This window comes from Lissotriton helveticus, chromosome 5_1, assembly GCF_964261635.1.
Source record: "Lissotriton helveticus chromosome 5_1, aLisHel1.1, whole genome shotgun sequence".
NCBI lineage: Eukaryota > Metazoa > Chordata > Amphibia > Caudata > Salamandridae > Lissotriton > Lissotriton helveticus.
Window position 1 is genome coordinate 704,864,769 of NC_136065.1, and position 16,820 is coordinate 704,881,588.

General features: G+C 44.5%; 1 protein-coding gene across 3 annotated transcripts in view; it reads left to right on the forward strand.

Annotated features, from left to right (window-relative positions):
• The window catches only part of LOC144754851 (WASH complex subunit 2-like), a 770,229-nt gene that overhangs the window by 81,293 nt on the left and 672,116 nt on the right, over positions 1–16,820 (forward strand). For all 3 annotated transcript variants that reach the window (XM_078643106.1, XM_078643107.1, XM_078643108.1), the window contains exons 4-5: positions 12,894–13,067; positions 15,522–15,615. In XM_078643106.1, coding sequence (XP_078499232.1) covers positions 12,894–13,067; positions 15,522–15,615 — 268 coding nt within the window. The remainder of the gene's footprint in view (positions 1–12,893; positions 13,068–15,521; positions 15,616–16,820) is intronic.

Genomic DNA, 16,820 nt, shown 5'->3' on the forward strand with positions numbered 1-16,820 from the left:
AGAGCTCAACGGCTGAAATTGCCTATTAAAATCACCCTCGCAATTTCCCTAACATTAGGTGGCTGTAAGGATAAGTAAGTATTCAGTTGTTCGAGAACAATTGGTTCCTTATTGCTCCCCTCAGATCTACAATACACATTATATATAAGTAGGTTTTCCCCTGGGGGACCTAGAGGCTCACACAAGGTCTGGCGAGTCCACCTCAACCTCTCGCAATATGCCTATCACTGTTGTCCTTGCCCAAACTGTACCGCCCCCAAAAGGCCTACCCCTTCCTACTATGACAGAATTCTTGAAAAATGTACATAGCCTACATGAAACTGAGTTTGCCGGGACCATGTCTCCTGAAATAAACAAAAGTCAAACTGATCTATGTACTCAGGCCAATCTGGGCAAACTATTTTTGCAGCTAAACCTGCTAAATTCCAAGAAATAAGCTGGACCTTCCCTTAATACCCAAAATTGGCAGAGGGTGGGTGAATTAATCTTCCACCTGACTTTTGGGTTCAAGGGTATCAAGAGCGTTAGGAATTTTATTTATTCTAGGGAAATTCTTATGAAAAGAAGGTTGACTAATCGCAGGCTCAGTATCCAGAATTCAGTCCACAGCCCATAAATCACTTGATGTGAAAAACATATTAAAACATGGAACATGGCCTGTAGTATTCATAATATGAGATCTTAGGCCTGGGGAACGGCCCTAAAAAAAAAATGGTAAAGGTCAACAATCTTAGCTGTTTCTGGATAAAAGAGCTCCTTGGTATTCAGAATGTCAAGTATACATGCCCTAGCCAGCCTACCCTCCTGGCCATTATTATTTAATTCTGGCCCCAGGCAGTAAAATGCTTATGCTTACAAAGCCAATCAGCAGCCTTGTTACATGGCTGATCCCAAGATTCTTGCTGCTTGATCTTAGTAGCGGAACCCCAGCCAATATTAAAACATAAGGCCAGGTAGCAGGGGGAAGACTCAGGGTATCAGAGCGTGGGGCAAGTAGACAACTGCCCTCAACTTGTGAAGTCAGTACAGTAGTGGGTCCGGCCAGAGGACAGATTGCAGATTAAGGGCGAGCACCAGGCTGATCTGAAGATATGTCCCCGGGTGCAGCATTGTAAGATGTCCTTAGATTCCCCTCAGAAGACAATGGTAAATTGCTAGGGCCAGCTTGTTGATCTATGTAGGCGGTGCGCAACAATTTTGGCCGACCTCTCACGTGCAAATTGCTCCCTATGGGCTTTTGTTGATCCAGTAGGTATTTATTCAGGGCAGTGGTCATTAAACTTTCAAGTCTGACCAAGCGATCCATCACCTCTTTCAATTTATCCTCCAAAATGTTATCACACTTCTTGCACATTGCTCCAAGAGCCAAAGAATCTGTGGACAAAAAGATTCTAGTCTGGCATTCAACAGCCTACGTCAGAGATACAGTTGGTGGCTGGATCCTGTAAGGCAATTGATTCTTAAGACCTTTACTAGGGGAGGGATGTGTCCTCTTGCCACCCACATTCTTTCCTGGTGGCCTTTTCCTCTTAAGCGCTACCATAGGTACCTGCTTTGAAGTTAAAGGGGTACCAGATGTAATTACAGCCACCTCTAGATTTATTGTTTTATGGCCATTATCAAAACCAACTGGATTCGATACATGAATACCTTGTGCCTCAGGTATGTTACAGCTATTTGTTGACCTCTTGTCCCGAACTTGGTGCTGCAAAGCCCCCTGTTCAAGGAAGTGTCTGCGTTCAGTTAATTCAATTTCATTGCTTACCATCCCAGCAACCCGTTCAAGCATACTATGGATCAAAACAGAAGAGCCAGCAGCCTTTTCCAGTTTATGACTGGTGAAGACGGGCCTACCCTAGGCCCGGGCTTTGCCTGGGCTTGTCCAGAAGATAAATCTATGTTTCTTTTTTGTAGCCCTATTACGCTTTACAGTAATGTATTTAGAGATGAAGTAGAGACAGACTGAATTAAACAGTGCCACCTATTGCAAATGTCAAATGATAAGGGACTGTTGAGCAGCACAGTGTGGCTACTGTATTTTTAATTGTTCAATAGCTACATTTAGAAGGTAATTGGAAGGAATGAGAAGCTGATACAAAATGAGTCATGAGACATTTTCGTCCCTACATATAAACGCAGACGCAACCCTTGAAACAAGATTAGATGGAATATAGAAAAGGACATGGAGCAACAGCAGAAATATTCTTGTCTTCTTAACTGACAATCCGCTATATAACCAAACTATTCATTCTAGAAGCATGAAACTACCAATGCTGTATGTCCTCCTGACAAACACTCAGATGGCAAAATACGAGAATAACATGGCATATAACATTTAAAATATTGGCTGTACACAACAGTTCTATACTGCTGCAAAAAATGAGGAGCATAAAGGGCATGTAGGAGCATGAGCGACGATTGATAACAAATACACAAATATTTTTCCATAGATATCCATCCTGGATTGTTCATACCAATTTTCGGCATAATTGCATATGGGGCCAAAATGAACAATGAGTATCGTATTTGAAAACCTGGTCTATAAAACAAAAGTGTTCTCTAAATGTAATCACCTTTCCTTGAATCAACAACATAATTTAACACCTAATGTTGTTTCCCTTGTGTGTAGCTACCTGTAATTAATGCTGTGTTCTGTACATGCATTTTGGAAGTACAGCGAGCTTGGATCTGGATCTTCACAAACTAAGAGGCCTATTAGGATGGCGGACGGACCTGCGTCCGTCCGCCACCCCCGAGGTGGAGGGACCGTCCGCAGGGGCAGTGGTGGTCCCTCCGTTGCAATTAGGATGTGACCGCCACCCTGGCGGTCACATCTCGTATCTTTAACCTTGCGGTGGGTTCTGCTTGAAGCAGCACCCGCCGCAAGGTTAAAAATGCATGATTTGCATTTACATGCACAAAGCAGCAGGCACCGCGCGGTGCCTGCCGCTTTGTGCATGTAAATGCAGGGGGGTACCATAGGTACCCCCCATGTGCACCCCCACCCCCCCTTCACCCTGGGGGCCCGCAAGGGGCCCCCTGAAGCAAAGTTCCACATGCTTTTCCACGGCGGAAAAGCATGTTTCAACACGCATCCTAATTTGGCTGACGGTGTCTTGCAGACACCGCCACCAAATAGCGCTCAACACCCCGCGGATCAGCGGTGGACGGACCTGCCGTCTGCCGTTGGTCCCACCGCCATCCTAATCTGGCGGTGGGTGTTCTCTGTGACCGCGGCGGTGAATCCGCATCCTCCGGGCCGGCGGTGGCTTCCACCGGCCCGGAGGATGCGGATTCACCGCCATCATAATCGACCCCTAAGTATGGATGCTGTGTTGTCAAATAATTCATGGTTGCGCCCAGTAGATATCCCTTAGCCCCAAGGTAATGCAGGTAGGTGAATTTACCATTTGAAGCTGGGAAACACGTGCCTCATGAATCTCTCCACTAAATTACCTGGAATCGACTAGAGACTCTAGAGATACTTGCAGGGACCTTCTTACCCTTTCGCCGGAGACAACACACACACAAGAAAACTTGACTAGTGATATTTTGTAAGGATTTTATTAAAAGCCAGACCACGAAAGAGGATCTGCTGAATTATAGAAGCAAGTATCCCAATTACAGAGGCAATGCAGAGTGAACAGAATGTGAATAATATTACAAGGGGTAACATGGCATTTGCCATAATTCCATTTCCTACCACGTCTCTGCAAATTTAAATCAAATCCATAGAATATTCATTCATCAAATCATGCCATAAAAGTTCACATGAATACAATTCACTAAAAAACTTAAAATCAACAAAAACGTAAAAAAAATTAAGACATCATAAATGACCTTTTATAAACAGCTGCTAAGCAGCAGCATAATCTGTAAACCTTTATAATCATGAAAATATTCTAAACTTGTTTACAGCCAATTATCTTATGCTTTCAGAGTCCAATAGAAGGTCAAACACCACATTAAAATGGAAGCCACTAACTTACAAGGTGGAGTTAGACTGTTTTCGATGGGTTGCATTGCCAACAACAAGAGTCCAAGTGCCCTACACCGCCCTTTCTGGTTCTAAACACTCCCAATAAAATGTGGGACACAGCAAATACAATCAAGAGAGCGCTGTATTGGATCTGATAATTCTAGAAACAAGCTTAAAGTCCCTAATCCCCATGTTACGACAGAGTGCTGGTATCCACCTCTTCCTATAATCATGATAACGTTGACAAAAGAACAACAAATGGTTAATACATTCCTTTGTCTGGGGACAAAAGGGGCAGGTCATATCTGGCCCAGTATCAAATTGCCCACATTTAGTGGCGAATGTACGCAATGGTAAGGCCCCGAAACGTAATTTGATGTACAAGGATTTTGCCAATTGGTGGGGGGTGGGGTAGTTTAGTGGAGTACATATATTCTTCTATAAGGAAGGTATCTTTGAATTCCAAGAAAGCAAGAGTCAGAGCACCCAAACTCCTGCTCCTACTCAATTCTCCGTCTACGTGCCTCCAGTAAATACCCTTGAGAACAGCCGTTGCCACATGAGTCATAGCTCCCTGCTTAGACCACAAATGTTCACACCCTAGCTTTGTCAGATAAGATTTTGTATGCCCAAACCAGGGGAACCTTGAAACTCTGGGATTCCTGAGTAGCTCCTCCAGTCCCACCATTTACACGACTACATCCGCAGAGGCCCACAGCCGTCTCCAATACAGCAAAGGTCTAGGAGCAGCCTTGTGAGCAATAGAACTATGGCCAAGATCCTACCGTAGTGGCAGGAGTGGGGTACTAGGTGGGAGGCCTTCTCTTGTCTCCAAAAGTCTCCCCCATATAATGACCCACCAAGAGCTTGTAAGTTGAAGGTGTGTATGGCCGGGGATTTTGGTCAAAAGCAGGAACCCTTAAAACCCCTCCTGATACCTCTTGCATAATATTCTAGCTTCAACCTGCTCATTTGGATCTGTGTAGTCCAGCAAAAACTCTCCATCAGAGTAAGAGCCAGGTACTCAAAAGTGCATACACTCTCAAAGGGAGCACCGTTAAAAGATGGGTTTGGGCAGGTTGTGTGGCTCGGATTAAAGACCATATACTTGGTCATTTGACGGTTGATCTCAAGCCCTCTGTGTTCACAGAAGACACCCAACTTGTCCTAAAGATTTTGTATGCTCATAGGAGACTTGGATACCAGTAGGGTGTCCTCTACGAACAGGAGGACTGGGATCTTCCTGCCCGCTATGTTTGGGTTGTCGTGGGTGCACTTCTCTAACTACCAGATCATTGGTGTATAATAAACACAGGTTGGGGCAAGGTCGCAGACCTGCCTTACTCTCCTCGTGACTGGGATCTAATTTGACAACTGTCCATGTGTGCCATACCTAACCTGCGGATGATTCGTTTGATTCAGCCTCCTAATAACATCAACAAGGTATTTTGGGGCACCTAGGCTGATCAAAACTTTCCATGGGCCTTCTATGGCACATAAAGCGACCACCTCCCAGGACAACGTACTTCAAGAGATAAGTTGTAGTCGAAATACTTGGTCAATGGTGCTAGTCCCTGATCTGAACCCTGCTTGGAGAGGAGTTAAGAGACCCACTACCCACTCACTCAGCCTATCCAGCAATATGCAACCAAAGAGCTTTTGGGAACTGTAATGAGGCTAATTGGCTGGTAGTTTGAAGGCAGGGACCGTGAGCCTTTCTTGTAAATTGGTACAATCTCGACCCTGGTCCATGTGGGGGGGAGTAGGCAGGCCTTCCAATATACAATTTAAATACATAGCACAGTAAGGGTCCCAAATTACCTTGTCTGCCATGAACAAGTCCCCAGGCACCTTATCTAAGCCAGGCGCCCTTCCTGGAGTGACCTAATATATGGCTTTAGTAAACCCCTGACAGTAATAGGGGGAAATTTGCATCTAATCAGTTCAGGAAGGACCTCCTTATATGAGCTATTCTCTGCACAAGCATTCTCTACTACCCTAACAGTGAGGCCCTTAGTACAATCAGTGTGAATCGTTGCCACAAACCCATGCCCCCCACCAGCATACAGCCCTGAAAAGTGGTTAATCCATGCTGTTGCAGAGATGCTAAAGTTCAGCAGCCAGCTGATTCAAAAGACCTGCCAGCCAAAATGGGCAATGATCTTTCACTGCCTTCAACAGGGCTTCCGATTTGTCCATCTCATACTTCTCCTTGGCCTGAGCTCGCATAGCTTTATAAGAGGCCCTTGCTTCTTTAATCAAATCCCTCTGGCCGCTCTTAATGGCATCTGAGAAAGCTCTCCGGGCTACCCTACATGCCTTAGAATACCATGAAGCCACTTTAGCCTTCCTAGGGAGGGACCTGGACTCCACCATAATAAACTACTTTAGTGAATGGAACATAGGGCAAGATGTACGACCATACTTTGCATGCGCAAATGGGTGTACCACCCGTTAGCGCCTGCAAAATGGCCCAGGGCCATGTACAATTCCTAAATAGCGATTCACAATTTATCTGTGACTCCTTATTTATGAATTGGAAGTGGCTATTAGGAAGGGGCGTTCCCTGCCTAAAAGCGACCGCAACCCCATGTATGAATGTTTTGCAACCGCAATTGCGGTGGCAAAACACTCGCAAATTACCACCTTCTTCAAGAGGGTGGTAATGCAGTCAAAATTTGCACAATTTGGAAGGGATCCCCAGGGGACCCCTTCCACTTTGTGACTGTCTACTTGCCCTTAAAAATTAAACCAAAAATGTAATTTTGTTTCTTTTTAAATGCATCCCGTTTTCCTTTAAGAAAAACAGGCTGCATTTAAAAAAAAAGTGCTTTATGGGCAAATTACGAGAGGCCCATTATTATTAATGAGCCTCTCAATTTGCGACCCCATTCGGAGCCACAAACAGTGTTGAACACCCTGTTCTACATGGCAAATTGCACCTTGGACATTGCTACTCGCAAAAGAGTCGCAATTTGCGAGTCACAATTTTGCTGGTCGTACATCTGCCCCATAGTGTTATGGATAGTGTCGAGATCATCCCATACAGCAAGTGTCAAGGAATCAACAATAGCACTGTATCCAAGGCAGTGACAAGAGCGTCCTAGATATGCATCTGGATAATCCCGGTTGAGGCAATAACACTCCACCTCAGCCTACGACGATTACTTGAGGGAGTAAGTCTCCTGTCAAGTGGTTTGTTAGCACTCGAGGAGGTATTGGGTCCCAATGGGTGGAGGGTGAGATTCAAGGCATTCTGATCATTATCCTTCTCTGCACCACTTCAATATCGACAACTAGGGGCCACAACCTGATATACACCAATATGTAGTCTATTCGACTTGAGCCCACCTACCGATTGTCCCTCCCCTCCTTATCTGATTGAGTTCTCCCATTGCATGCTCTTAACCCATTAGCAAGAACGAAAGCATTCAGCTGCAAAACAGCAGTTGACCACCTTTTGATTGGTGGTAAGGTGAGGGCAGGTACCACCCATAATTCGTCTGCTTCTCCTCTAATGGAACCAAGGCCAAAATCAATTGGTTTAAAGTAGCAATTAAAATCCCCCAGCACCATTCTAAATACATTGGGAGGGAGAGATGCCAAATGGCCGCTAATTACGTCAATAACTGCTAAATTAGCCTTGTGGCTTTTATTCCCACAATAGAAATTGTATAACCATATGGAGACCCCCATGGGTAACTTCAAATGAACACACAGGACATCGGGAGAACCTAGATCAGTCATTCTAGATGAACATGCAAGAGTAGTTTTAATATTTGTTGCCAAACCCCAGATGGATGCCCTCTCCTGAAGGTGCACATTTCAAATTGGTCCACAAAGGTAGCCCAATCAGGACAACAAAGCTTACTCATTAGGCCTGCAACATTCCAGAGTAAAGGTTTGTCTTTTTTCACTAAGGCAGTAGTAGAAGTGCTGACCTGGAAAACAGTGGTACCCTCGATAGCCAGGGATTCAAAGTATTTGGCTTCAGATGAGTTGATTGTACTTCCACGGAGGGCGGGGGGGGGGCGGGGTCTTGAAAGTCTATTGAACCCTAATGGGATGACTGTGGCAGACTTTACTCCCATGTCCATATCCTCAGTGCTGCCTATTACCCAACCCACCACCTGGGTGGAAGGAAGTTAATCGTTGGCATCCAAGTTTGATAAAGACATGAATCTATTATGGGCTGGAACCGAAAAAGCTTCCCCAGCATTCACTTGTTGCCGTTGAGGCCTTCCTCCACTATACAAATTAGGTCTGTTAAAAAAAAACCAAGAAAACTTAAAGGAACAATATTAATAGCTGAGCTTGCAGCACCATGCCTAAAGGCAGATTGAATGAGCCACAATGCCATTCTTGGGTATCTTCAATTTACAACCGCGCGTTTACAACCATGTGTTTTTAAATGAATGGCCTATCCTTCCGATCCTCTGCACCAACAAAATCATATTCCCACATGGAAAAGCCAGTATTACGGTCAAGCCAGCATCAGACTTTATTCTTAAGTTCCGAATAGCTCTTTTTTCTTCTAACAAGTGGTAGAAGAGGTAGGGGCAGCAATCTGGTGCTAGAGTCAGATGCGACTGGCTGCACCTCCTGATTGGCTGTAGTTTCTGCTCCTGATGATATGGCCTACACGACACGGCAGACCAATCCCACTGAGAGGGCCTCCCAGTGCTGGTCCCGGGAAGGGCCCCCACCCACCCTTCAAGATGTCACTGGCCTGGGGTTGCTCACTAGTTCCTCACTGGGGTATCACCTAGGAATCTCCACCGGGCCGCCCGCCCGGCACACCTCGGCGGTCACTGATCGTGCACAAGAAACTCCGCTACAGCCGCCTGGGCCTAGTGCCTCGGTAAGACGATAAGGGCCACCGCTCAACCGCGCGACCCCTGTTACCCACGCGACATCAATGAAGAGTCCAGTATGGCTGCAAAACCCCGAAGCATAGCAGCAGGACAAATAAATGGGGGCGATGGGAAAGGGCAACTTTGTCCTCTCCGTTGCGGGCTTTCAAGGGCTCTGCCACTGCCTCATCTGATGTCCCACTCAATCTGCTTGGGGTGCCTCACTCTCCCCCCAGGGAGTACTTCTTGCTCCCCGCTCTGCCTCCCAGCGCTCTTTGCACTGGGTCCTCGCAGGCTGCAGGTTCCGTCAAACTCACTCCTATTCCCCATTTTGTGCAGGACAAGCTCCTCTCCATAACAATACATACAGTTCAGTGAGAATGACTCCAGTACAGTCACCCCTCTGCTAATTAGAATTAGCACCTGGAAGATCTGCTGATACGAGAGGTGGATACACCATTGCATACCTGTTTGCTTGCAAGGCCACGTTCAGTCTGAGAGCCCAGCTGAGTTATCAGTCAGTGTCCTTGCTTAAACTCTCTCTTTGGATCAAAGAATTGTGCGTCTCAGTCTGAGAAAGCACAGGGCATTATATTTGTTCTATTTCTACAAGGCAAATGTGGCCTTTGTGGTACGTGATGCAGCAGGTGAACAATCAAACAGGAATTTTTACAGTGTCATGCGTAAATATGCATAAGAAGATACTTTGCATATAAACTATTTATGGGAAAGTTTGAATACATGAGCAATATGTGTATATTAGGTCATATTATGTAAACCTCAAGCAATAATTTGTTATGTAGTAATGAACGTAATGCATTGAAATCATCAGCTTTCGCTGACTAATGAATATGTGCAATCCATGTTGTTTTCAATCCGTACACTATGCATCACTTTGAAGGTGGTTACTGCTATGAGCAAACTGCAGCTGTGCAGCAGAAATGCCATAATGCTTCTTAGTAATTGCAACAGTGTATAGTGGTAAACGTTTCTTTTGCACCTTCTCATTTTGAAAGAAGAGGGATGGGCTATTTACCTTAGGAAATGCTTGATCCCGTACCAAATCTCAACCAACCTTTGAAGAGATGTCCTTTGCTGCATCTCCGCTATTTCATTTGTACCTTGAGTTGGAATGACACTGTGTAACATGTACAGTATATTTGTGATAAAGCACGTGCGAAACTCAGCACACTCCAGAAACGAGTCAATATCTGTGAATCTACATATATAGATCCCCTACTGACGTACTCAATGGCAATCTAATAAGAGCCATCGCTGCCATTAAAACGCAGGTGCATTTATGGAAAACCCTTCCATTGAGCGTAATGGGCCGCATTACCCTAACTAAGATGATAATATTGCCAAGATTGGTATACTATTTTTCAAATCTCCCTCTATATGTCCCGGTCAAGATACTTAGGAACTTGTAAAGTACTTTTCCAGACTTAATTTGGAATAAAGGAAGGCCAAGAATGTCATTATGGAAAATGTATGCGCCAACGAGCAAAGGCGGGCTAGCAGTTCCAAACATGGAGCTCTATTACCTAGCGTCTGAAATGCAGTGGGTAGCAAAGTGGATGAGTGGGAAACATCTAGATGATACTGCTATAGCATCTCCACCGTGGCCTCAATTTCAACTCTATCATCTATTCCACCCTATTACTCGGCTCCCCCGCCCACCTCAAATGTATATAGAATTAGCTCACAGGTGTTATCGAAGGAGCCTTCCGCTAACTCACTACACACTCCCCTATGCCCCATTGATACCACTAGTAGGAACTCCTAGAGACAGAGAGAAAGTGTCTGAAACAGGACTGATGGCTTGGCATGAAGCAGAGCTGGAAACAGTGGGGGACCTATATGCAGACGGCACCCTTTTAACTTTCGAAACATTAGCTGTAGAGAATAATATCCCTGCAGGTCAATTCCTTCTACACGCCGCTATAATGCAGACTTTGACAATGGCCTGGGGAGATATGACGGCCAAGCCACAAACGCATCAGCTCTTTCAATACTTACATGTCATGGGAGAAGGTTTGCACATGGTCCGTTAGTTGGTAGATGCTCTCCTTACACACACACTGACACCACTGACGAGTCTCCGTGAGAGATGGGCTGTGGATAGTGGCCCCACGTATATCCCACGTAGTTCGAGATTTAAGCTCATACAGACATATATACTGCTCAGGGCGCACCTCTCCCCAGATAAAATGAATAAATACTTCAATACCACTACCTCTTTCTGCCCAAGGTGCCAACTGGCTCACTGATCCTGCACCTCACTTCAGCCATATTGGCATGCAGTTATGGAGGCATTAACGAAGTGCACCAAGATGCCGATACCGCACACATGGGAACTTTGCATATTAGGACTATGTCAGCGGACAAAAATAAAATAAAGTGACCTCCAGATTCAGGTATTTGGGATTAATAACGGCAAAGCGCCTAATCACAAAGAGATGGAAACACGGCGGCCCCCCAACACTAGTTAGCTGGGTGAAATCAATTGCGGTGTGGGCGCAGACTAAGAGCACTACATTACATAGAGAGGAAACTGCGGAACTACGCAAGTATCCAACAAGCGCAGTCCTGGGACTTCATCCTTAAAGTGCTCTTGCATCCAGAAGACACAGATGGCCTTGCATCTCCACAACCAGCCAGAGACTTTGATGGAGCTGTGGGCCACTAGATGCCCCCTCTCCATAAACGCCCTAACGAGACGCCCTCTTCTCTCAATACAGATTATACAGTCAGTTATTCCCGTGACTCCCCAGGGGCAATTGCTACGTTACAACTCTTCTACAATCCATATCCAAACACAAGTCAAGCACAGGTTTTAACACACCTCGACGCATAAATCCCAACCCACGTACAGCATGTACTGGACGGCGTTCGTTTAGTATTTTATATATGTTTTTTTGTTTTTCTCTCTCAGTTTATATCTCTTTCTTAGCATAATATAAGAAACGTGTTATCTCTTGGTCTAAACACCGCCGCAGATCATTAGATCACTACGCAACGCAGCAATACCAGAATACAGACCGCCTATAAGCATAGCATTCCAATGATACTTTTTTTTAGCTGGGGGCTGCACTTACAATGTGAATTTATATAGCAGTGGTGTCCATTGTAATCGGAGGCAGCGAGAGGCGACTAAGAGATACACAGCGCATTTATTAATATGGAGAAGCACATGTAAGTGATGCTTAAGCACTTGATACCTTGTTGAATATTGAAATGCAATGTAACCATTCTCTCAGAAATGCTGCTATCCTATTGTGTCGATGTATGATTGGTTTACTATATCATGTTTGTATTAACAACAAAAAAATCCAATAAAAGAGATTTAAATAAAAAAATGATGGATGAATAATTCAATCCAGATGTGTGACTGGGGGTGAGTGTCTGAAAAGTTTCAGCGCTCTGTCCATCATCTCCTTCTGTTTGCTTTGTTTGTCCTAAGTCCTTGGGGTATGCCCAGATGTGGGTCTCTTGCTCACTTTGCCACTGGATACAAGCTAGCCTGGCTGATGAGGGGTGTTACCCCAATCCGGACCCAAGATGCTTGTTTCCGGTCCAAGGAAGACCTGGCTTGGCAGTTTGGGCTAATGAAAGTATGAAATCTGTGTCTAAAATGATGGGCTGACCCAAACCTAGCCCTCTCTGTACTACTTCTTACATGTCCCTTTTTTAAACTATTAGCAATTAGTCTCCAAGGCAGCTAAAGTGTTTAGTTGGGTGTAATTTAAACAAAACTGTGAATGAAATCATTGTACCACGGTTAAATTGTATTAAAGGAGGCGAATGAAGAGGATCACTCAAGTGGGTGCTTGCATGATAGAATCATGGGTTGTAAATACTGGGTATGGGTCAGAAATGGGGTGGCACTGATTGGTGTTTAGACCCATGGGAGCACTGGATGGTGGTAAAACCCGCGTAAGGTGCCATGGCTGTGACTTGGCAGAGTCAAAAGGGAGCACGGGGTGGGCTTTTTTTTTTTTTTTAAACCTATGAAAGATATAGTATGTATTTCTTGAAAAAAATTATTACTGTTCTTAAAGGAAAAGACACGTGAACAAAAGGAAGCAGAACTTATCCCCAAAGTCCAAGAAGCTGTCAATTATGGATTGCAAGTGTTGGAGAGTGCATTTGAGCAATTGGACATCAAGGCAGGAAATTCAGATTCAGAAGAGGAAGAAGTTAATGAAAGAGTTGAACCAATACTTGAGCCTAAGGTAAGATCACTTTCTCTATTTCTGTACAGTCTCTTAAAAGATCACTTGATAATAAGGTCAACTTTTCCTATGACAAGCCTCCAGATAGTGACTCTTGAACTCCACTGGTCATGCTCCAAAATCCCTTAATATTTAAAAAGGAGAGGCATGTACATATAAAATTATAGATGGGTAGCTGTAAATAACGGGGTTGTGTTCCACCAAGGGGTTCCGAGTGATAATTAAATAAACTAGGAGAGCAAAGGTCAATATGTCTATAAAGCCATTTGAAGCCATGACTTTGAAAAACTTCATGTTAGCTAGAATTGTATGATGTTCCCTCCAGATTCTGTTCTCCTGCTCAGCTGATCACATGGATCAACTGCACAGGGGTAGAGGAGTCATTGGGGAACATTGCACAACATGGCCTCACCTCACTCTCTTACCCCCCCCCCCTTAAACTACTACAGAAACAAAATAGTACACACCTTGTGTACAGATTGTGCCCTGTCCCCCACTCACCTCCCTCCACAAGCATCCGGCTCTCTTCCAACCCCCCAACAAAATATAAAACAAAAATGACCAACCATCCTACTGCTCTTCCCAGCAGTGCTAACAATACTCTCCCCTACGGTGCAAAAATTGGGTGCAGCCGAAGAAGAGGTGTTGCGAGATGAGAAAGGGAAGGGAACACCCCATATCCCTGGAGTGGGTACCGATATTACACCAATTTAAACACAAAACTACACCAGCGGAAACGCCTGAGGCCTCTCTGCCCCAGACATCACACGTATCCCCAAACGGACCAACAGCAGTACACAATAGTCTGAGCCCAAGGACCTAAGATGGTCGTCCTACCCGAGCCAACCCAGTAGGCCCCATACACTGATCCAAGACCACCCTTAACTGCCCCAGACGGTCCCCCATGTATACATGATCACACGGTGATGTCACACTATGACCAGCCACATATCTGATTTCAGCATACATATCCCCGCCATCCCCCCCTTACAGCTTCCACAGTTCACCCCCTCAAGTTTGAAGTTAATACTATCTATCGGCAGTTCCGTAGCCGGTGATCAACAGGGAATGTATCCCTTACCTATTACACTAAATAGCACCCATAAGTCAGTATGGGGATAGGCATAGCTCCGGACTCCTGGGAACTGCGCCCAACCAGGCTATTGCACATGTCTGTTAAAATATTCGGACCTAACAAATAGGTAGCACCCAGCCCATACCACAGAGAATTGTCACTTGTACATTGTATGAACAGTTATTGCAAACTTCATCATCAGTAGATGTTTCCTTCTTTGTCCGTATTACGAACACGTATCCCTCTATTATGACTGTACAATGCCAATCTGCTATGTATGATGTTAAAAACCAATAAACAAATTTAAACAAAAAAAACCAGTACTCTCCCCTAACTCGGATATACAAGAAAATACTTGGCCTCCTGCCAAAACTCCTCCACTACCCCCAGTGCCACACTCCTATCCCTCTATATAAAAAAGAAAAAATTGCCTGAAGTCCTGCCACCCCCTCCCACTCCACCTCTGGAATACCCTTCTCCTCCCAATACTTAATAATTCAATGCTTTATTTGTTGCTGTGTCCTGGAACCTTCTCTCGCCTTGGACCTATTAAGACTTATGCTGACAGGGGACCTAGAGGATGACATTCCCCAGCCGAAAACCTGAGTGCGGTGGGAGGGATGGCAATCTGTCAGCCCCCATTCAACTGCTTCCCTCGAGTGTCTGGTGACCTGGGGGAGATGGCGAAGCCACATCTATCAGAGCACAGGCTTTGTAACCTGATTTTCCAGCTCTTCTTATGTCAGAGTTGTGAAAAACAAATGTCATTTTTCTTTGTTCTGACTGACTCTCAGATGAATAGCAAGGTTTTGTAACCCATATTCATAATAGTGGCTGAAGCCATACAGAACATGATACTTATGACAGTTCTGCTCTGTCTGCAGGGGACAGTGAAAAGCTTAAATGAGAGCTTTTCTAATTATACCAGGAGCATTTTAAACACAAGGAAGTACTGTGTTAGGGATACAGCCGAGACATGATTACAAAAGCCAGGTTGTGTTACCAAGTGTGGGTGACCATGGAATTGGGACAGCACATTGTACATTTCACTTTCACATTTTTAAAGTACCCATATTTACAGATTGCAGAATAGTGATTTGCCCTGAACAAAACTACTTTTTCCATGTGACCTAGCCCATACTAGAAGTCAAAGTTCCAAGGTTTTGAAGCCCTGTAAAAGTCTTTTTTTAAAACAAAATGATAGTTAAAGAAGAAATAAAACCTTGGGGTGTGGTAAGGAACTTTTTAACAGCTGAAGTAATGGATTCCTTCATGGACGCCCTACTAGATGCCTTCTTTCCTTTTTCTAATAGCATTTTGCTTGAACCTGGCTGGAAGGATGAGATTTAATGAATATAATTTTCATTTTTTTCTTTCAGGATCTTTATATTGATAGACCTTTACCCTACATTATCGGCTCTAAGCTGTTTATGGAACAAGAAGATGTTGGTCTTGGAGAGTTCTCGAGTGAAGGTGATCTGCCTAACCCATTTACTTCTACATTAGTTTTGAGCACAGCTACTGCTTATAAGCCAGAAAGGCGGCACATTTGGTTAAAGGCTTGCTGCTGATGTCCACTGTGATTTGCAGGCCACTAGTTGAATCACTACAAGGCCAACTGAAACTCCCTCTAATTTCGATGCCAGTAAATGGAGTACCATTGCATTTGATGATAGTAACACCTATTACTTGCAATGCGTCGAAACCGCAAAAGGGTGCAATGAAACCTTTTTAAAAATAGGTTTTTGTTACTATTAGTGTTGTTATTACTATAATACATTTCTTTCTTGATCAAGAAAGGATCATTCACAAGTATAACCAGCATCTTTATAGCACACCTTCTCTCTCAGATGGACATTTCAGAAATGTTACAAAGGCTTTCTTCTTGACCCAGTGTGTTCCTCTGGGTTACTCACCTGCTGCTCATGGGTTAATTCTTCAGGTCATTTATCATTGATGCTGGTAATCCAGTTTACACCTGTGAATGTTCCAATAAGTTGCTTCTCTGTCCCTCACGCTAGACTCTTCAGCTTATTTACTGGCGGTCTGTCTTCAAGGGCATACTTCTGGGTTGTCTGTCCTGGGTTCACTCTATTGAGCATGTCTGCCTGTAGCGAGTACATGCCTGGGGTGGAAAACAAATGCTGAAATTTCCCAGGTGCTGTTTTTTTTGCTAACCAAGGGATGATTGTGACTTGTAAGGATTGGGCATTAGGCTATTTCTGACTTGGTGCATTTCCGTTCCAAGTCTGTCTAGTTTCACATGTTTGTAGACCTGCACCCCAATCTGAGCTTTGGGGACTAGACTCGCTACAACAAGAATATGCCTATGGGTTGCTTCCCTGTGGCTCCTGGGAAATCCATAAAGAGCATGTACTACCGTTATGGTTCGGTTTCTCCTGTGCATGGCTGTGGGTTACTTCTCCATCATTCGATCATTTTCAATGGCTGCCTGTTGCCAGAGCATTTCTTACTTTACTCTCTGTTGTTTCTAGGTAGTGTGTAAAGCGCTTTTATAATGCCTGCGCTTAATCCAGCACATTTCTATTAGTTGCTCTTTTTCCCTCTGATGTGGACTGCTCTGCTAATTTTCCTTGGCTGGTATTGAGCCAGTACTGCATGTACTCTTCTGTGGCTCACAAAAGGACTCTCACTGCCTTAATTATTGCTTTCCTATG